This window comes from Opisthocomus hoazin, chromosome 15, assembly GCF_030867145.1.
Source record: "Opisthocomus hoazin isolate bOpiHoa1 chromosome 15, bOpiHoa1.hap1, whole genome shotgun sequence".
In the NCBI taxonomy this organism is placed as follows: Eukaryota; Metazoa; Chordata; class Aves; order Opisthocomiformes; family Opisthocomidae; genus Opisthocomus; species Opisthocomus hoazin.
In genome coordinates this window covers 7,191,334-7,213,306 of record NC_134428.1, presented here as the reverse complement: position 1 = coordinate 7,213,306, position 21,973 = coordinate 7,191,334, and the positions used below count along the sequence as shown (strand labels likewise).

The window sequence follows — 21,973 nt, the reverse complement described above, 5'->3', positions numbered from 1 at the left end:
GCATGCTGATGCTTTTGCTGGGTGGAATCAATATATTTTTTAAACACAAATCAAACACCATGGAAGACTTCACTCAATAACATAATTAGCTCCTTTTGACAGTGCAGTATTACTTAGGATACCCAAAAATAATTAACATCATTCCACAAACATGCAGTTTGAACTGATAAAGTCACTGCAATGCATGGCATCCACTGCAGTGAAAGAAGTTTCTGCAGAAGAGAATATAGGTAAAATGACAGAGCTGGTTTTTTTCTCCAAATACAGTATTTTGGTTGCTCTAGCCAGGGAAAGGAGGATATCTCACCAATTACTTTGTAAATAAGATAACTACTATTTATTCTAGACATTTATTGGATATAAATTATTTTCTTCTTTCTGTAGTAGGTATAAAACAATTTGAAAATTGAAATTCTGTTTTTATTTTCCTAGTATTTTTTGCATCCAGATTAGCATTTCTATAAGCACATCAAGGTATTAAGTTGTATTGTGGTTTCCTTTAGAAAAATAAGTAATTATAAACATCTCCAAGGACTGATCTCATCTTTGTATACTCCCTCTACCCCAGTTATTCAAAAATTTTTCTCCTTTACCTACTCTTATGCTTCTCTGACACATCCTCAGGTCTGATTATGGACAAAGTGGGATACTCACCTTTTTGGCTTATGCACCCTCAAACCACTCTCTCTCAGAATGCCACGAGCCATAGCTTTCCCTCAAATTCTCCCAGTCATTCTAGGCCATTTTCTTCTGACTTGCCCTAAGTGGCTCTGAGATGGAATATGATTAGGAGACTATTTCTTTCTCCTTTTTGCCTGCTTAGTGCTGCAGCTGCTAAAGTAATACAATTCCTCATGTATCAGGGAAATGAAACTCGACTTTGGGTTTAATTTTCACAATTCATTACCTACTTTTGAACTATTTTAACTGTCAATCCATTGTCTTACATTTTTTAGACTTCGACCTTTGATGAAATACTAAGACTATGCTGGCTTGTGTATAAATTAAATGTCAACAGTCACGTCTGGCAGATCCCGGACTGTGCTTTCACTGTTTCATATCTCACCTAAAGAAGTTGTTGGGCACTCTCCCCCCCAAAAACTCCTGAGTATCAGATACTCTCCTCCTCCATCTCTTTTACGTTACATTTCTGTGAAAATTCTTCCCTCTGTTTAAGCAGGAGAATTCAGGTACTGTGAATAGCCCCTTCAGATGAAGGTATACTGCTCTTCCATCAGAGAGGATTTGGAGAGGAAAAAAAGAACATTGTTTAAAGTAATATGAAAAGAAATACTATGAGAAAAGATATCAGTCAATATTAAACAGCAAGACTGAGGAGAGTCAAAGGTATAAAAAAGTTGTAAGAACAGAACGTTTGATGATAATCTTAGAGGTGTCCTATTCATATGCAAATAGCAACAGTCTTGTGTGCTTAGTATGTTTATCTTTAATCTTATTTGGTATAATCTAAAATGTTTACTACTCTGCAAACAAGGCAGATTTGCAAGTAGCCATTTAAGTATTGATATCACTAAGAATTACAAAATCTCGGTTTCATTATCTTAAGTGTTAGACATTGGTAATTCTAGCAACAAAAGGCATGACTAATAGCATTTGCTGTACAGTTCACAGCAGAGAGGTATCCATATGTATGCAGAAAATAATAAGATACTCTATAGTTGAGAAATATGATAAAATAATATTATTACAATAGTCATCTTGCTTCACAGGCACTAAAGAAACTGCAACTAACTACCACCACGTAGAGGTAAAACATAAATGTGAAAAGTATTTATTATTTCAATTTTCACAAGTTCTGTGGCAAGATGTCTTGCACCCCAATTATATGCTGTGGAGAAAACCACTGCCACACACTTGCTTTGAAACTGCAAGCTAGTAGTTTCGACAGATGCTCGCATTTGCATTTTGAAACAGTTAAAAATTTCTCCATGTCTTTCATGATCTGAAAGATTGCTATTGTATTCCCCTCTCAGTTGTCTGTCTGTCTAATATGCTCCTCAAATGAAAAAGCTTCATTCTTCACCTGTGTTCTTTCCAGTCCTGACACATTTTTTTGGAGAGGACTAGAACTGCACACAGATAAGCCAGAGATTATACCTGGCTGTTATGATTTAACCTGGCAGCCGGCAGCCGAGCACCAGACAGCCGCTCGCTCACCCCTCCCTTCCCCCTCAGAGGGATGGGGAGGAGAGATGGACAAACGGGAAACTCGTGGGTTGAGATAGACAGTTTAATAAGGCAACAAAGGAAATACTAATGACAGTACCAGTAATGAATATGCAACACAAGCTATACACAATACAGTTTTTCTCACCACCCAATGACCAATTGTGTAACCAGCGACTTCAGAACTTGCGGAACTCTCAGAAGATGACTGAACTCATGGCAAAAGACCAAATTAAAATAAAAAAAAATGAAAATAAAAAACAACTTCCCTCATTCCTAAACGGAGCACACCGTCCGTGGCACGGAACGTTTCCGTTGCCCAGCTTGGGTCGCTGCCTGGCTGTGCCCCCCCAGCCCCTGCACACCTGCCCATCGGCTGAGCACGGGAGGCTGGAAAAAGCTCTGGATTTCACAGCAATGACTGAAAATGCCAGTGCTACCAACATTCTTCTGGTACTGAATCCAAACCACGGCAGCTACTGGGAGGAAAATGAACTCTGTCCCAGCCCAAACCAGGGCAGCAGCATAATAGAGTTTTCTGTTTTCCTACCCCTTTCCTAATAATTTCTAACAACTCGGGTTTTAGACCTCCCTAAACCCTTTTAAAAAATTGTGTCAGATTAGCTACTTTAAAATCTTCTGGTACTCAAGCTAGAAGCCATTTACCAGTCAGTTTGCAGCTATTTCACCCTTGAATGTGGAGATTCATTCTTTCTTTGTTGAATAAGATCTTTTACTGGTTTCTCCTTTAAAACAGACAAACAGCCTAATTCTCCAAGAGGAATAATCGAGAATGGGAATACCCCATACCAGCTCCACGGTGAACAGAGATTTTTCAAATATGCATTTTTCTGTTACTAGTTTATGCTCTAAAGACCTTCTTCTTCAGCTTGAATATTTGTCCCACTGACTTTAGCAAGTGGCCTCTTCTTGACATGTACAAAAGAGACCATTAGATTTTATGCCTTCTGGAAGTTTTAAGAGGCCTGTAAAACTGTATTTCTACTTTTTCCCCTCCAGAATGTGTATGTTCTTCTATCTTTCTTTGGAGACAACATGAATTCTTTAATTTTTATAAATGAATTTATTTAGTTCTAATAACTTTCCTTATTCTGCTGCTTAGTCATCCTTCTTCTGTTTTTCCTCTTTTTTTTTTTATTAGGCTATGCATTTCCTCTGAGCAGTATCCAAGTTTTTAAATAGTCTCCATTATGCCTGCAAAACATCTTAACGGTCCCTTTTAGTTTTTTATAACCAGCTTCCTCTTTTTTCCTCGTTCTCTTTTTTATAGTTAAATATTACAGCAGTGAACTTTTGCTTTTGTTGTTCCTTTTACAATAGTTTAATTAATTTCAGTTTATTGAAATTCCTAATCCCATCCCAAACATCTATTGTTCTTTACATGTAAACTTTCCTCTATTTCTCAGTTTATAAATTTTATGATCTTCAGGTACCAGTAACTGAGTCCTGCATGTAAAATCATCCTTCCTGTGAAAAGTTCCTTTATTCCACAAACATATCCAAACTCTTTATTTTTCCAACATTTTTTCATCCCTGCAGCAAAATACTAGATCTCCACCTCTCTGAAGCCTCCATACCCTCCATCATCCTGTATCACTGGAAACCAAGTGCAACACTATGTTCTGCACCATAGCTTAGCAGTCCAGCTAGAAACAGGAAGTCTTCCCATCTTTCTACTTCTCAGGTAAAGTCCCATATGATACCCTAGGGAGTGACAAAAGTGAACTCCACAACACTTACAGCCACCTCTTCTCAGTAGGGGTCTTTGTCCTCAGAGGACTATTCACAGTGCACGAGAAAACAAAGCCCTAAATGGCTATTTAATTTTAAAAGCCCTGTATCACAACATTTAATTTTTGTCTTTATTTATCGTACTCCTCTGAAAGGTCATCAATTATTGTGAAATGGTGGTATTTCAGAAAACAAGTGAAAGAATATTTTTAAATGAACTTAATAACCGCACTTAAGTGCACATCCAATTCTAAACAGCTTTTTCACTAAAATTTATGCACCATCTAATTTTTGTAACATCCTCAGTTGCATGACAGAATTCCAAGGCTCTGTCAATTTTTAAGGCAGTATTAGATAGTGTTAAGCTGTGAACACTGATTAATCTGCTGCTAACTACCGTTCCCTTGAACTCAGCCATTCAAACTGAGCATAAAACTTGGCTATGTTTCTAGACCTTGTTTTTAAATTCTTAAGATTCATAACCAGTAAATGTGCCATTACTGCACATCTTCCACATCTAATAGAATTCACTATAAAATGTCGCTTGCTTTCAGAGACCACAGCCTTATTTCTGAGCTTGTCCAAAATCCTTTATCCTTCACTATTTGATGGTTGAAGCTATGAGACAAGTATGCTGGAGCTGGAAACTTTTCCTTCTATATACACTGAAGAATAACATCTGTTTCTTTTTAAGGATGGAAGATGTACTGATTTTGAACATGACACCTGAAATATACCCAAATATTCACATGACATAAAAAGAAATTATTTGAAATGCCCTTCAAAACAGCATTACAAATCTGCACTAAACTAACTAAATCAATTTTAAAAGCAAGTACTATAACAAAATTCGTGCTGGAGTCTGTTCTGATCCTGTTCAAGTCAGGCCCTCCTAATATGCAACTTAACACATCATTCCTTTCTTTTCCTGGTTTAAGAAGCACAAGTGCAAAATCAGCATTGATTTCAAAGAGGCACAGCCATCCAGAATAATTTGTCCTAATTCTTATATTCTTAAGAAGCATTTACAAGTCCAGGAGAAAACATGGCAGATAATGTCGAACTGATAGATTCACACTTTTCCAAACTGTTTAAGGTGCTTTGCAGTTCTTTCCACCCTCTTTTGGTCATTTCAAAGGCACATGATACATATGCAGTAGTTCATAGGCATTTAAGAGCAAAAAGGGACAGAGAGGCACAACAATTCTAAAGTTCATCAACCATACAAGTGACATAGCAAATATCCACTGGCATGCAGTCTTCCTCTCTCCATCATGCAAAATGCTCCAGAGATACACCATTTCAAATCAGCAAAGGTTAACAAGGTGGCTCATACCAAGAGGGAAGAGGAGGACTCTCTTTACCTTTCCAGTAACAGAAAACACAGAAGAAATCAAGTCGTGTTAGAAATACTTTTACATGAACTGCATTTGGAAGAGCAATGGTCAAGGTCGATGCTCTTTTGTAACATCTTCACTAGGCAGCAACATCTTGCCTTAATGGTATTATGCGTATGATCTAATTTTCAGGTGTTGGGGTCGATGTAGCTTGAGAGTTAGCATGACTAGGCCGCTTAAGCAAAACAGTTTACATAACTGAACAGGCAGCTGGAAAGGGCAGCTAAGAATAGCCATTGAGAAAGTTCTGATAGTGCACATCATGTGGGTTAGCAAAAACAAGATGTGTTCAAGGACGTGGAGGCGGCCTGTTGCTATTAGCGTTAGTGCATAGGGAACATGGGGCGCGTGAACAGCACGTGATTTATGTCTGTAGCCTATCCGAATAAGCGTGATCGCGTGTGCAGATATGAAAAATGTATATAACCACGCAAGTGGAGCAATAAAGTGAACTGACTGTGCACTGCATCAATGTGTGAGAGTCATTCCTGTCCCTGCACGGATGCTGAAACTCAGCATTCAGACAGTCTAAACATCTTCAGGCTAATTTCCAGTTAGCTTTAAGTACCACCATAAGTATTTAGCCTACCTAAAAAAGATGCTTACCCAAACCCAAAGTTTCAAACTTTGCCTGTTCCAGCTGACACACTTTAGCTTTCTCCAAAGTTCATTTGATATCTTTTTCTCAGAATTCACCAGCACAACCAAGAGTCGGTATTTACATCTCAAGTTATGACTAATTATGCACTCACAGAGAACTCTGAACTCCCAAAGATGTTGGTAATGATCTCAATAATATCAACATGCTGCAGTATTGCTACTTTCCTTTACATTGATATACAAGCATTTCTCATGTAGCCGATACAAAGAGTTACACATGCTTTTCAATTTTCTGCCATTAGAGAAACAAATGATAAAGCAGCAAAAATAACGTTTATTACGAATAAGGGAACTCTCAGAAATGAGCTCAGTCATTTATCCTAATTGTCGCTCCAAGTCCTTCGCTGTTTATTACATATGGGTAGCCTGGTAAATAACCTCTTGCACAATTTCAACACTGAATCAAATTCCCTGTAATCAGGAGCACATGTTTTGGCAGAGATTTAACAGGATAAATGCACAGTGCTGTTATTGAGGCTATTCTGAAGTTTTATAAATTAATACTTTCCTGGTAGCTATGAAATGCAGAATATACATTCAGCAAGCACATGACTGCAGATTTGATCAGAGAAGTGGCAATCACTTCAAGTGTTTCATCGTAGTGCTATGCTACGGAGTATATGTTTGTTTAGGAAAATTTCTTTTTTTCACGTGTACCATGGCAGAAAACAAAGTTATTTGCTACACTGATACTCTTCCCAGTCATACTGCTGTTACTGAGATCAAAACCTAGTAGCAGTGCCATTAATGTATTCATCCTTAAGGAAAGACCTCAGCAGGTACCAAGATCAAAGTTAAACAGAAGTTCTAGGTCACTTCCACAGGTAATTCTTGCTCACTTTTTTTAAAACATTAAAAGACAAAATTGAGAAAACACATAACTGTTCACCAGAGGAATTCTATGATATTCTATGCTGTTCTGTAATTAAAGACAAACTAGTCTAACCACAGACATTCCATGTGTATTATAGACAGACACTTCTAATTTTCCACATTATATATGCCCTGTAAACATATAACAATAAACAGAATTTTGCACACTATGGATGCCCAACATTACGAGTATATACTGTAGACATAATGAACTTTACAAAACCCTCAAAATTGTCTTTGTAAATCTAGAATTTTTAATTTTTTAGAACCTTGCAACAATTTTTGCTTCCTTTATTCCTCTTCTCAAGAGGCTTAGCCTTCGATCACAAGTTCTTGTTTTCCATTGATGATGAGTAATGGACGATAATCTATTAAAACCCACTCTGTACCAACACAGTATATTTTCTAAAATGCCATGCCAATGATACACAGAAATAAAGTGCAAAACCACAATAAAAATACCCCACATTTTGTTCAAGTCATTGTAGTCAGGCCCTTAACCAAGGCAAACTGAGAGTAATATCTAACCCTCTACTCAATTCAGCAGATGTTGGATAAAGCCCTGAACCTCTTATAAATTGGTAAGCTTAGTTTATCTCAATATTTTTCCTATTGAAAGAGAACATTATAGCACACACAAATTCTGCATACTTTCCAGGCTTTCATGATGCCATTTGTACAGTCACATACAGTCAAACTGCATGAAAGGTACTGAACTCTTTACTAAGTTTGATATCCAGTTACATGTAAAATTAAAAATAAATGAAATTGTTCAAAGAATAAATAATAAAAAATATTCTTTCTTCCCATTCAACCAAATGGAATGCAACTGAAAAAGCAAATAATAAAATTAAAATTGTTGATATAAATCCAATTATTTGCAACACACAAATTCTTCATTACTCTTTTTCAAACACATATGTGCTTTTCTTTCCTTTCCTCTTACGTTTTTTCTGGCCATTTAACCACTCAGTACCTCCAAACTGGCGGCATTTAAAAAAAAAACAAACAAAAAAGTTACTGTTGAAGTTAAGAGCCTTTAATAGCATACAAAGACACATCCCCCCCATTCCTTCATCTATCACAGCATCTCCTCATACTACAGAGCTGCCTACAGCTAAACTCTCTGCTTATCCACAAGCAGTTGCAACAATTATTTTGTTTCCACTTTTCACTAACCAACGAAATGAAGAGAAAAACCTGTGTGAGCAACAGACCACTGGTAAACACAGCTGAGAAAGCCATAGTTTACGTTTACTTCTCATTCACAGCTTACACAGAAAAGATTTTAGAGTCCCTTCCTTCCTTTGCAGTAAGTCTCCTACTGCAACAATTCATGCCCATGATTTGATAATTGCAAATTATGTTAACTTTTCATATAAATATTAAAGAAACATGGAACTGTGTTCACTGCACCCACATCAGCTTTCCCGAGTATCAGGAAAAGGTCATGTTCCCCCTCTAGCGTCTTTCACATAACAGCAGGTATCATAACATTAAAAAGACACAAAATTAACACTGTACCAACATTAGTAAGTGTGACAAGCCTAAACAGTCAGAAATGCACTTAAAAATTAAAAGTATATTCACTGAGTCCCTTCATTTCAATCTGTACTGCAGAGACAACTAAAAAAAATTCAGAGAATGCAGAAATTCAAGCGTCATATTGTTGCAAACACAAAAGACTTCATCATTCAGATACCAAATTTTTTTCTGGAATTCTCTTATTTTGTAGTTATCTGCCAGAAACTCAAAATTTCTATGCAACTTCAGGAGGGAAAAAAAAAACCTCAAAGAAGAAAATTCTGGGGTACATCACATTCCAGCTTTTGCTTGATCAAGAGTCTAGATGTGAAAATGCTTCAGGAAAGACTGAACTTTTAAAACTTAAAGCTTTTTAAATAGCACATGATAGGTACTCCTTAGTATTACCCTTTGCTGCTCATCCACACAGGCAGCACCATTAATTCCAGAGCAGACTACTACCGAACCAGGGGTGACTGAACAGCACTGGGGACAAGGATGAAGCGGGCAGGGGCCCAGACGGTCGTCTAGGTCCTGCCAGAGAGGGAAACAGCTCGCGCAGGAGCAGGCGGATCCTGCGGATCAATACCTGGTTGCACAGCAGATGCCACTGACAGATGTGGCTTTTACAATAAGGGGACTGCCTTTAAGGATCACGGACTGCTGGGAGAGATGAAATCCACCTGACGGAGCGGGACAAGATCGTCTTTGCCAACAGGCTGACCAAACTGGTGAGGAATGGTGGATGGGGTGGAAAGTAAATGGTGCATGGTGATAGGAACCAGAGAAACCTAAGAAATGAGAAAGCAGGATGAAAAGAATAAAACGGAGCAACTTGGGAAACAAGCAGGAGAAACAAGAGCTCCTCTAGTGGTCTCAGAACTGCATCATCATTAGAGCAGCACAGATGTGGTGGGATTTTGATGCTTCTAAGAATTTCTGCGTTAGCAGACTGGTGTCTGGGTTTGAGAAGGGGTAGCCAGTGACAGCAGAGCGGAGGAACATGAGAGCCAGAAACACAAAAATAATCACATTTGTCAACAAGTTAGGTTTCCACAGACACTTGTGCACCCGAATTTGATTGATTATTCAATGCTTTTTAACAAATTACTAACTGTTTGGTATTGTTCTCTTTTCTTTCCATTAGCTAAGGTCTTGTTTTTCATTGTCTTTTACCAGCTGAAAGGTGGGTGTTTTCCTGTATTTTTCAACTATCTGCCAACACTTCATAAATGATTAAAAATTCTACAAAAATCATCAGAGTAAGAGGAATGTTAAAATGTTCAGAAATCTTGTTCAGAGGTAAGTACACATGGCTGAAACAAAAGTGGAAAAATTTTGCAGCTGCTAATAATCCACAAATAAAGAAATACAAACAGCCTGGGACAGCATATTAAAGAGTGTTTAAAGTTTGCTCTGCCATTCTATTCACGGAGGGGATAATTGTTCTGAAACCAAGAATCCAGGAATCCAGTAACAGTACAGGATTTCAATGCTTCAACTACAGCCCAGACTAGAGCACAAACCCCTAAATTCAGATCCGGCTGAAGCAGAACACACTATGAACATGTCCAATGACACACAGTGAAGGCTTGCTGCACTATTCAAAATGTTTTTGACTGAGCTACTACAGTAAGCCACATCTGTCTGTCTGTCAAGCAACATTTGTGGTCACCGGTGTTCCCAAAATTGAAATAGAATATGTACATGCATATTGAAGAAGGCATTAGAGATTCATATCGAATCGTTGTACTCCCTGGCCAATGCAGTCATCTTATTAGCATGCTTCTGAAGTATTAAACTACTAAAAGCCAACCCTCAAAATCTGCTATTCGGATAATCAACACAATCCTATGGGTGAACATATATGAAGTTACTGCTGCTGTTCATTGACCGATCTCTAATGAAATTACACCAATTATTAAAATGTGCCATTTCAGTCAGAAACTTTTACATAGAATCTGTGTTAAGATGTGTCACTCACCTGGTAAACATGGAATGCATTAGCGGCTTTTCCACGCAGAAAGACTGAGGGAATCCAAACATTAATAAGAGCACGATTTGATCTGAGGAGGAGAGAGAAAAAACTTTAAATAGGGAATCATATTTATGTATGAGACTTGCAAAGCAACTACCTCTAGTGATTCAGATAATGATCAAAGTGATCTACAAAGCAACTTATTTCAAATGGAAAAATTGTAGTTCTGCCTGAACCTTTTATACCTGCCGTATCTCAAAGTGTTCCCTAAAATTAACATAACTAAAAAAGCACACTGAAACAATTCCCTTTGTGGCTTTTTGGGGTTTGGTTTTTATTTGTTTCTTTGATTTTTTACAGCATGCATTTGAGAACATTTGATTATACACGTGAAACAAAAACTATTCATTTCAACAAGCTCGCCATTTTTGTCCACAAAACTCAGCAAAACCCTGAGTTCATTAAATAACAGAAGAGCACTGCACAATTACTGAGAAGTAATTTCCATCCACTCTTTCTAATTCATCTCCAAATTTCTGTGATTCAAAGACATCAGCTACATTTTCAGTCCCTCGTCCACAAAGAGCTAGATTCATTAGTCTGACTAATAAAGGCAAAAATCCAAATCACAACACTCTAGCATGATCTGGGATGACCAGCTAGGTTGTTTGTGGGTTTTTTGGTAGCACTATTTGTATGATCTGATTCTGAGTTATTCTGTAGAAATGAGAAAGTCCGTTCCATTATGAACAGCATCTAGCACTTACCAAACCCAAAGCAACAGAAAACAGTAACTTTTTGGTCATTTGTTAGAATAAGACGTAGTGCACTGAAAGAGCCCTCCAAGGTAATTCTCATATATCTAAACTCCTTGCATTCAACATTACTAGTAACTACACTAGGGCATGGACTGTGCAGCTTTCCATGCTTTCTAACAACAGAACACCACAGCTAAGAATTCAGTTATTGGAAACAATACAGGACAAGCAAGTAACTGGACCTGTTTGCTTATACTTCTCTCCTGTAAAGACAGTGCGAAAAGAATGTCTATTATGGAACTTACATTTCAAAATCTGACAAACTCTGATCTTCAGATGTTTGACTCAAGTCTCCAGGGACCTATATTTACAAAACAGAAATAATTCCCACACACTGGTTATTATGCTTTCTATTTAGGAAGTATAATATTATAAGGAAATTACAATTCAACATTAAATTTTTAAAATGTCAATAAAAACTATTACTGAGAAGCAAAAAAAGAAAAATAAACAATCGTGCAACAGGATTACGAACATATCGCCCTTGTGAGCTCTTCACGTTAGCATATGCTATCGTTTTGTAAACAAACAAGCTGGGGTTCACAAAAACATGTCATTTTGAAAGGTGCAGAAGAAAGCATCATTATTAGGCCTTTATAAGCAAAGTATGCTAAAAGAAAGTACATTGTGCGTATATACAATTTATGGGAAGAGATGAAGCATACAAAACTTAGTGGTCACTTTCTTTTACAACCAACAGTCCATCACAACACGTGACCAGTTCACTTCAGCGGTGTTCTTACCAAAGGTTATATAGCTACAAAAGTTCATACAGATGACAATGATGGACTACCGTCTGCAGAATCAAAAGAAGTTGCAGTTATGAGAAAACAAGATTGAAAGAGCACTTAGAACTGAAACACCAATAGCTTTTTAGCTTACTGTAAAGCTAGTCAAACATAAAAGGAAATCTCTCCTTTAAATACCGTAAAATATAAACCATAACCCAGAATGTGTTTTGACAAAGAAAAACAGCTAAAAGTTGTGAGCTTCCAGAGGCAGCTTCTACATTAGTTAAATATTGCTTCAGTGTATCTCTATAATGTATGCTGCATACATATCACTGTTTTTCAGAATATCTGCTGCCTAAGAAACTTAAATAGGTATTATTGCTTATTGTAAAGCAATACATATTTATTTATTGCAAAGCAATATAAAATTTCAGAGATGACTAAAGAAAATCTACTTCCCAGATGGTTTGAAGGCCAGCTCAAGACCTCCCAATACAAAAGACAAAACCGAATTTTGCCTTCCCAAGATCAAAGGGATATGGGTCAGCAAAAGCTAAGTCATTCCTGCCAGAGAAAGAAAAAGAGGAAAAGAATTGTGCAGAGCCAAGACACCTCCAGGGCATATATGTAGGGCACTTCTATGGAGCCCTGAACAGCTCTGCTGCCCTTTTCTGGAGGCATGAGGAGGGAAGTGGCAGCGTGGCCTCTCTCAGCATCACCCCTGACAGCTGCTGTCTGCCCACTGCCCAGCCCACCCTCCAGCAGCAGCACACAGCCCAGCCTTCCAGCGCTCCTGTGCCAAAGAACAGCCGCTCTTCTATCTCGCCTACAACCTGCTCTCTCTCTTTCCCTATATCTGAAGTGGCAAATCTTACCACCAGATATATACAGTTATTTTAATTAACTTCAGTACAAGTTTTCCATAAAAACCTCATAAGCAGAGGGTGGACTTTGGAAATAAGAAAAAGGATGACATGAATGAGTTCCAGTGCTTATACATCTATGTTGAAACAGATTGGTTACTGATTTTGAGATGGTAATTGAAGTGTTGTTCATTGTAATGCAAAACACAGTGATGGAGACCTTACACCAATGTTTTTCCTCATACCCTGGAAAGCACGTACTTTCTGCTTTAATATTCCTCTGTTTGTTACAGAAGTTCCGAACCCAATAACTAGAAATTTGGAAATATCATTATGAACAATTCATTTATAAGTTACAGCCATTAAAATTGATTATCAGCATTGAAAGGAAAAGAGAAGACAGGGAAGAATCATACAAGCTATTTTTACAACAAACTGTAAATTATATACTATTTTAGTAATAAAATGCTAAGAACTTGGCTGATATTTTCAAACAAGTCAAAGGGGGATCAAATATTCGTATCCCACAATTTCTGGCAGTTACCCACTTTAGCAACTTTCAAAGCTCTAATTAAAGTCTACTAAGTAAAAGACAGACTATCAACACAGAGTTTTGTTTACTAATACAGAACTAAAACGTATCCACTTCTTAGGAAAACGCAAAAGTTTTCAGGACTCTATTCAATTAACAGTTTCATTTTGGACAATAGCAACTAATAACAACTTAGCACTTAGCCCTTAAAAACATGCCTCCCTCGGAAGATGGGCAACTATTAGGAACATTCTTGACTCCTTCTGTTTCCTCCCTATTCATTTTCAAACATCAGTCCCACCTTTCCTTTTAACACAAAAAGCCAAAGTGAAGCAGTAGTTGGTAGGAAACAATTTTATTGCCTGAATATATCCATTTTACATTCAATTCTGCTAAAGAGAATCAAACACTATCAAAAGTACTAAGTACAGTGTTCTCGACAGATGTGTTACTAGCTGTTATTTCCTATACGCTAATTTATATTTTATTTCATCACGAGTAATGGTTTTGAACTTCTCACAGAGTGGTATTATATACGGTAATAAACAAACACTTACCGGCCCTCTCAAATCAATTAGTTCTTGTCTCATCTGGGACACAAGAGCTTCTTTAGCCATCAGAGCACGGTGCAGCCTCTCATTGAATTCAATCAGTTCCCCATGCATTTCAGCTACCTGAAAAACAAAGACAAGAGATAATTGTGTTATAAACTGAAAAAACCACCACACTGTGTAATTTCTTACATGTATATCAACTTTTTTTTAATATTTTTTGGTTTACCATACTCTCCAAGTAGTGCATCTCATTGCTAATGCATTAGTTTGAACTGACCATTAAGAACAGACACTGTTATTGTAATTTTGACTCCTGCCTTGAAATGTAGGTTTTGATATTGAATTCAACAGGACAAAATACAACTCTATATCCAAATTTACTCCTATCAGAGGGGATGCTATGGCAACTGATTCTGATAAAACACCTATTAACTTTTATTCTCCGTTTCATTCTTTGAGGAACACAGCACTCAACAGTTACACGCTAATCACAGTATTTTGAACTGAGAATAATGCAAAATGCACTAACTGTATTAAACTTTGTCAATAATTCATGAGTAATATATTCTGCACTCTTACTTGGAGTTTTAATAGGATTGAAGCTAGAAGTCCACTCATCCCAGGCAAATCTGTGAGGGGTCAAAGGAACATAAATACCACTGTATCGCTGTGGCATAAGCTGTCGCGTATACGTGAATAGAGTGGCCTCAAGCGTGCCTTTTTGGACACAAAGCCTAGCTACGTCTGTGCTCTCTATTTTTGAGTCAAAATGTCAAGAAAGCACCAACTGATGCAGGATGTTTATGAAAATGAACAGGGCTGGATGAATGACAAGGATAAAAAATATACTAATTTACAAAGCAAACTGTGTTTAAGTTGGTTCCCTGCCAAGAGAAGTAAGAAACAATGAAACTCAAAGTAAGGTTAAAGATGATATCGAGCTCTTGACGACTTCTTACACAGAAGTCAAGCATAAACCTACAGCTCAAGGGGGAAGAACTCCAAAAGGACAAGGGTCCCAAACAGAAGAGGTCTAAATAACAGTGGTAGCATGTTACCATCAAGACAATGTGATGGGGAAACTAGCAGAACCAGGAAGTAAGGCTAAAAGAAACTTAAAATCTGTGTTCAGCAAGATTTTTGGCTACTCCCATCAGAACCATTATATTGTAAAATTGAATGAAAGTTTCAGTTATGATGTATGACCCATCAGTACATAATATACCTGACAAGGGAGTTAGTTGTCTTGAACTGATAATGCCACTTGACCAGACAACTTCCTATGTGAGAAGGGATTTTGTAACAAAAAACCCAACTCATGTATTGCATCATGAACAGAGCCATATTGTCACATTTGAAAATCCTCCAGTATTTGGAAACTTCAATTATCTGATAGCATACTACCAAAAAATTCTTAGTAAAAAACAAATCTGAGCAAAATTAACTTACAATATATCTCCAGATTTTTTAAGACTGAAAGACTATATTCTGCACTTCCATTTTCTAACAATGATGGCAGCATAAAGAACCTTAAGGAACGTCACACAGCTGCTTTTCACATACTATACTATTTCCTTACTCCAATACCACCACCACCCCCCAATCATTGAAAGGTCAAATGTTTAAAAGTGTTTCAAAAAGCCACCTACCCAACTACAATGATACATGCCATAATTAACTGTTCTTTTCATGTAATTGCTGGCTCAGAAAAACCCTCAATACAGCTTAAAGTCATTTGAGCACTTCGAAATGAAATTGAGGAGATTAAAGTTAAAATCTAGAAGGCAGTTTGAGTAAAAATAATCAGCAGCATGCTTTTGAGGCCTCCAGATGCCACTGGTTGACGAATTACTTGGTTCAACAAGAAAGAACAGAAGGCATGAAAATTCACAAAGTGAAACTCTCCAGAATGGTGAAAAGTTGGCTTAATATCCAAAATTACCTTTTGTGCCTATTCAAATGTTTGAAACAATTCAGCTTTTCAGAAGAGCTGCATAATTTGTCAGGCATGTAAAAAATACTCAACCTCTTTGACCGATGTCAGATCTCATGAATATCTAATATTCAGAAATAAACTCTCAACTCTAATCAACTGAGTGTACTTATTCAACAAAGCGATTCACATCTTGAGTTCATATGACCAGCATATGCACCCTCCATGTCAGAAAAACAGTTTCCCAGCCTCACATACCAAGCGCTCAGAGATCAATTCGTCAGGCATAAAAATACAACAGTACAGCTACCACATAAAAAGTTAAGTCTATGAGCTTTAGGAAAACGCACAAGAGTATTTTCCAGTTCATTAAAAGGCAAACTGCAGGTTTCTATGGAACTTTACTTTAAAAACTGAGCAATTCCTAGTTAATTTATGTAGAAAAATTCAAACTCCTAGAAATGTTACTTGTACAGGCTTCTACAAGGAAAGCCTTAGAGAGATGGAAAGGATATTTTTTTTCAACTGTCTGGTTTGTCTCCAACATTCCTGTAGAATGAGTCTTTCTGCAGAACAATAAGGGATTAATATACTGTGATACAAGTTTCAGTACATCAAAAGCCTGTTATTCCAGCAGAGGAGCTAGTCTCCTCGTTCCCCAGTCTGACAGGAATACTCTGTGCCAGGAAACTGAAAATTCAATGTTGTTTATCGAGTGCTCTCACAATACAATTTAGTACAACATGAGCATAACCTGTAATGTAACTTTGATAAAATGCAGGTTGAAGTCACTACTAAAATTATTCTTAAGTAGAGTACAAAATTATCAAAGGCTGAAAGAGCAAAGAAAGTTGAAGTCATATTCTTTCTAATTAGGTATGTTTACTAATTCATTACTGGTCTGCAGCCACAAAGAGAAAGAAGAGACCAACTGGAAACAATGTCTTACTGATAACAATCTGACCACAGGTCTTTTCAAGATATACAAACACCCCCATTGCTTTAGGATTTTTGTTTGTTTTGCTTCATTTTAAATCCTTAGCAGTATCAGGTCTAACACGTCAGCAAGTCCTTAGTAACTGTTTATTTTGAGCTTGGTTTGTCCCCTGTTTGTGTAACACAGGAAAACTGGTGATGTTACTCTGACAAACCTTACATAAGCAGGACAAAGCAAATGAAATACATTTTTACCTTACACACAGCAAATTTACGCTAACAACGCATAGCAATCACCCAAAATATACGATACAATGATATTAAACACACTCTACTATTCATGGCTTGAGGGTTGTATAAGTTTACCTACTTTCTCTTCTAAAACAAAATAGTGCTCTAGTTACAAAGCATACGACATTGGAAAACATACGGGAATTGCTAGAGGTATCCAAAGACCTAGTAATATCCAAACAAGTTTCAAATTGGGGGTTTAGAAGAAAATGTGGTAACTAGATAGATGTTTCACTACTATTTCTAAGGAAACACACTGCTAAAAAAAATTATGCAGAATTTTTACAGAAATTGCTCTAACACTGTTTTAAGCATACTGTTCAGTAAAAAATTTCTTGAAGTTTCTGTACTCCTTCAGAATTTTTAGTTGCAACTTTTATCCGCTTGGTTAAACCAACTGATTTACAGATCATAGTTAAAGAACTTTGATAAATACAAACTTTTTTTACAAATATGGCAAGAAACTGAAAATTTCTTCAATATATTATGAACAAAATAATTTCCAATGGAGAAACATAAAAAAAAAAATCTCTAATTACTCAGCAGAACCATTCTTTTTATTCTTTTGACAGCCAGTCATTTCTTTATGGGGAGGCTTCAACGTCCTGATCAGCTACCAACAAATCCAAGGGAATCTTTGTCTTCAGTTGAAATAGTCTACTAGGCACATAATAACAGTTACTAAAACTGCTTAAGTCTGAACGTGTTTCAGACCCAATTCTACCTGAATGGAACTGCCAGAACAGTATTCAAGAGTGGCTTCTATCCTAGTCCTCAGTCTGGAACACAGCATAGGATAACCTTTGCAAATAAGACTTCACGTCCTTAATTTGTGGAGAGAAAAAGGAGTAACGACTTTCGGTAAATACAGCGGGATTGTTACAGGGGTCACATCCTACTTTGAGTATGCGAAGATACTGTTACAGACCAGTAAGTGAGACTCAGATGCTGACTTCCACTCTTGGATGTGATTTGCACCAAGGTTTTCCAGCGGTTACATTCACTGCTGTGGCATCAGTGCTACTGCTTACACAGTCTTCCACACACTCATAAGTGTTAGCAACAAATTCCTGAACATGCAGAACAAACTGAGCAGAATGAAGGAGGATGCTTTTAAAGCTGAAAGAGATTTTACCTGTGTTTTTAATTAAGATATTCTTTTGATAGGTACAGAACAGAGGAAAGGAGTCAGAAGAACCCAACCAAAGGTATGGATTAGGGAGAGAATTAGTTTCACATGGTCCTATGAGAAAAGGATAACCAAGTATGAATGTTTTAGAAGAACTGTATTAATCTCTTTGATGCATGACCTGCATTTTTAGTCATCTTCATGTTCATCAGTTAATATGAGTATCCAGTTTCAGAGTATTTTGGGCAAGAGAAAGACATACAGAATTGTTTTACTTTTTATAAAAATGTTCGGTTAATATTTAATAGGAGATAGGGGCATTAGATATTAAATGTCATTACTTTTGTCTGGAAAATAATCTGTATTTAAATTTAGGATGAAACCCTCATCTTTCTTTTTTTTCTTTAATGAATTTTACATTAGTCTTAAAAGTGAATCTTGCATTAAGAACTTCTTCTAACATGGTCATATCAACAGAACTAGTAGCTTCCAACATCCATTTTCATACTGCAGTATTCCATAAGCTACATGGTACAGCAATACAAAAATGAAACACGTTTTGGCAATCAGAAAACAGTATGAAAGCACAGAAAAAGCTACAGATTTCAGTATGCCTTCATTTTAACGCTCAACTGACAAAACAGCAATGCCTATCATTATGTACTGTAACATACACAATACCTGAAAGCTATTCCCTGTGATGCTTACAGCATAAATATGTACCCTTGTTAGGAAAAGTATTTTTAATTATCTGAATTGCTTTAAATATGTTTTGAAGTTAAATGAACAAATCTGTATCTTAACCACAGAAGCCTGAAAACTAAATCTTTTAATTTTTTCTTTTTAAAGCAAAAATCAGACTTTTCTTTTATACTAATGGAGGAAAAAATAACAACTAAGCAAAAAAAAAAAACAAACACCTATTTACAGCTTCAAATGTTATGTTACAATTATGATTCCATAAAATTTGTGCAGTACAAACTTTACCTCAATCAATTTCCTTTCGTAAGAGCTGGCTAGTTCTTCATTGTTTTCTACTTGCTTTTGTTCTGGAATAGTAAATTCACCATCAGTACTCCAAATGTTTGGCAGAACTGAAACAAAAAGATACTCAGATCAAAATGTTAAATTACATAAACATCTAAGACAACCTGTTTGGAAGTAATAGCTCTAAAAGAAACAGTTATTAAAAGTATCAAAATAGGATGTGATACTGAACAGTATCACAAGTACTAAGACACAAATGTTGCAGGGAGCTTGCTTGTGAACAATATTTAGACAGGTACTCTCAACAGAAAAAAATGCAAACTGAAAGCATTTGGCTGATCTGTGACTACAGCTATCTAATATATGTAGGTAGCAACTGCAATTCCTACCCAAAGCATCTGAAAACTAAGCCTACACTTCTCTTGTAAGTCTTTTTCCTACTCCTCTTCCAAAATATCCTTTCATATTACTTGCAGAGACTACTTGCATATCATAGAAATTACAGAAAATAGGGCTGAGAATGGACATTCCATACTTCACCTACTATTTCATGGTTTTGCGTTAAGCAGAATCAGCTGTAGTTGTTTCATTCTTGACAGTTAACTAACTCATTCCTAGAAACCTCCAATAACAGAGATTTCATGCTTCCCTGCACAACCTATTTAAATTTAAGCATTCTTCTCAGAAAGGTTTTCTTGACAGCTAATCAAGCTTCTTTCACCTGCCATTTAAGCCCATTACTTCTTTTCTTACCCGCAGTGAATGAAAACTACAGTTTATTCTATTCCTGATCCTAGCTACCGTTTACATATTTGATGATCATTTTAAGGCCTATTCTAAGTAAATCTTCTCTTCTCCAAGTTACACAAAGTCCAATTCAACTTCTCCTCACTTGTGATGAATTTCTAAAAAAATAAGTTAGCGCGCATAAAGCAAACAAGTTCTAATAAAAGAGAGGTTTAACAAACGCTTTCATCATTTTGAAAAATCTAAACTATATATACAACCACTATAAGGTAGATAGAAGGCATCATAATTTATCTGACCAAATACTCTTCAGCCTGGGAACTGATTTTTGCTTCGAGGGAGAATACATACATTCAGAACTTTATTATTTTAAGTGAATTCTGAAAGCTACTTTAAGAGCTATTTCTTGCAAATCTTGCTTTAAGTGTTCCAGCCAGAAACTTCTAAGATCAGCATTTTAATATACATAATATTATTGTACCTAAGCAGGTTTGAAAAATGGTACACATCCAATTCCTGCTGATTGTTGAGACCAGGATGCTCATTTCTTAAATATTTAAATACCAGTTTAACTATGACAGTGGTCACTCATTTTGAATGCTGCTGTGATATTCTGAATTTGACACAGTTCTGACTCTTGAGTAACTTATTCATAATCACATTTGCTGAGTGTTTTTTGGTGTTTCAAGAAGTCACTGCAAGGCAAAGTAATATGCTGATTTCCATTTACTATTTTAGTAAATTATTTAAAAGCCATACTCAGTAGCACCAGATCTGATTATTGTAGCAAACATGTAGATTCTTCTCTATTTATAGTCGTAAAAATAACAGCAGAAGCTCGATTTATTTTGACTCTCTCAAAATAGTTTTACAGAAAGTCTAAACACATAGTGTTCTAAAATCTACAATACATGTAAGACTTTTGTTTTGACACCATTTGGAAGAAGATTAATCATCACTGAAATTACTCATTATGATAACGTAGGGCACCACTGAAATTAGTTGTATGCAACATTTCGTGCCTCCCCAATGAAGACAATTTCCTACTGTTACAGCGAAAGAGGACAGCTGGGAGCCTTCCAAGCTTAAACAGATCTGAACTCTATGTCCCTGTCTACATGTAAGGCTAGTTAGAAGTCAAGAACCTTAACCTATAAGTGTGTAAATTAATATACAAGAAATCAACAAGAATTTTAACTTAAAATGACAAAAGCAGAGAAAACAGTAGTTTCTTCATCCCATTTTCCTCACAAAATTGACACAATCTCAGAATACAGTAATAAAACAGGTCTTGTAAATATACTCGGTAATCCTTTTACACATGTAAGCTAATTAAAAACAAAATGACTTAAGCCAAGTTGTTACGGTCATTTGAAGATATACCACAACTGGAATTCAGTAATTTGCCTTAAGTTATACAATGATATATGTACTGAAAAGTACAAATAGCTCTTTCTAATAATGCAAATACTCTTAATTATGAAGCTCACATCTGAAAGCTATTAATGCCTATGATGAGATACTGCAAGTTATGCATACAAACCATAGTGCAATGGTTGCTATAAATCTGGTAAAGGAGAAAACTTTTTTTTGTTTCACTCTCCTTTTCTGAAGTGTATCTAAACATTATTTCTTAGGGATTATTTACATGCTTAAGTACTTTTTTTTGAGCCAGAGGGCCCACTACTACTAAAAATTCCACATAAATCTCCAACGGCTGCTAAAAATAAAAAAAAAATACTTGGTTTTATAAAAATACAATGTGTGAGTTAGAATATAAGAAAAATTATTACAAATCTTGCATGTAGCCAAAATTTATTCAGGTCACTAATGATAAATATCACAGAAAAATACTGTGGATTGATTAGATACCCTTTGAGCATAAAGCATACATGTATTCATTTTTAGAAATGTTGGTACTCTTCCATCCCCCTTTTTCATCCATAAAATCTGACCATCCTACTCAGTTTCTATTCTTATCACACACTAATTTGCATAATTTTAACACAGCAGAATATAGCTAGCCTAGGAATATTTTTTTCTTTTCCTATAATTACACTCATCATGGAAACTGTCAGTAT

At 36.3% G+C, this 21,973-nt stretch overlaps 1 protein-coding gene across 5 annotated transcripts in view; it reads right to left on the bottom strand.

Annotated features, from left to right (window-relative positions):
- The window catches only part of SNX29 (sorting nexin 29), a 140,738-nt gene that overhangs the window by 59,399 nt on the left and 59,366 nt on the right, over positions 1 to 21,973 (bottom strand). For all 5 annotated transcript variants that reach the window (XM_075436086.1, XM_075436089.1, XM_075436087.1 and 2 more), the window contains exons 15-18: positions 19,146 to 19,252; positions 13,873 to 13,989; positions 11,435 to 11,490; positions 10,378 to 10,459 (exon numbers count right to left, since the gene is read on the bottom strand). In XM_075436086.1, the coding sequence (XP_075292201.1) occupies positions 10,378 to 10,459; positions 11,435 to 11,490; positions 13,873 to 13,989; positions 19,146 to 19,252 (362 nt within the window). The remainder of the gene's footprint in view (positions 1 to 10,377; positions 10,460 to 11,434; positions 11,491 to 13,872; positions 13,990 to 19,145; positions 19,253 to 21,973) is intronic.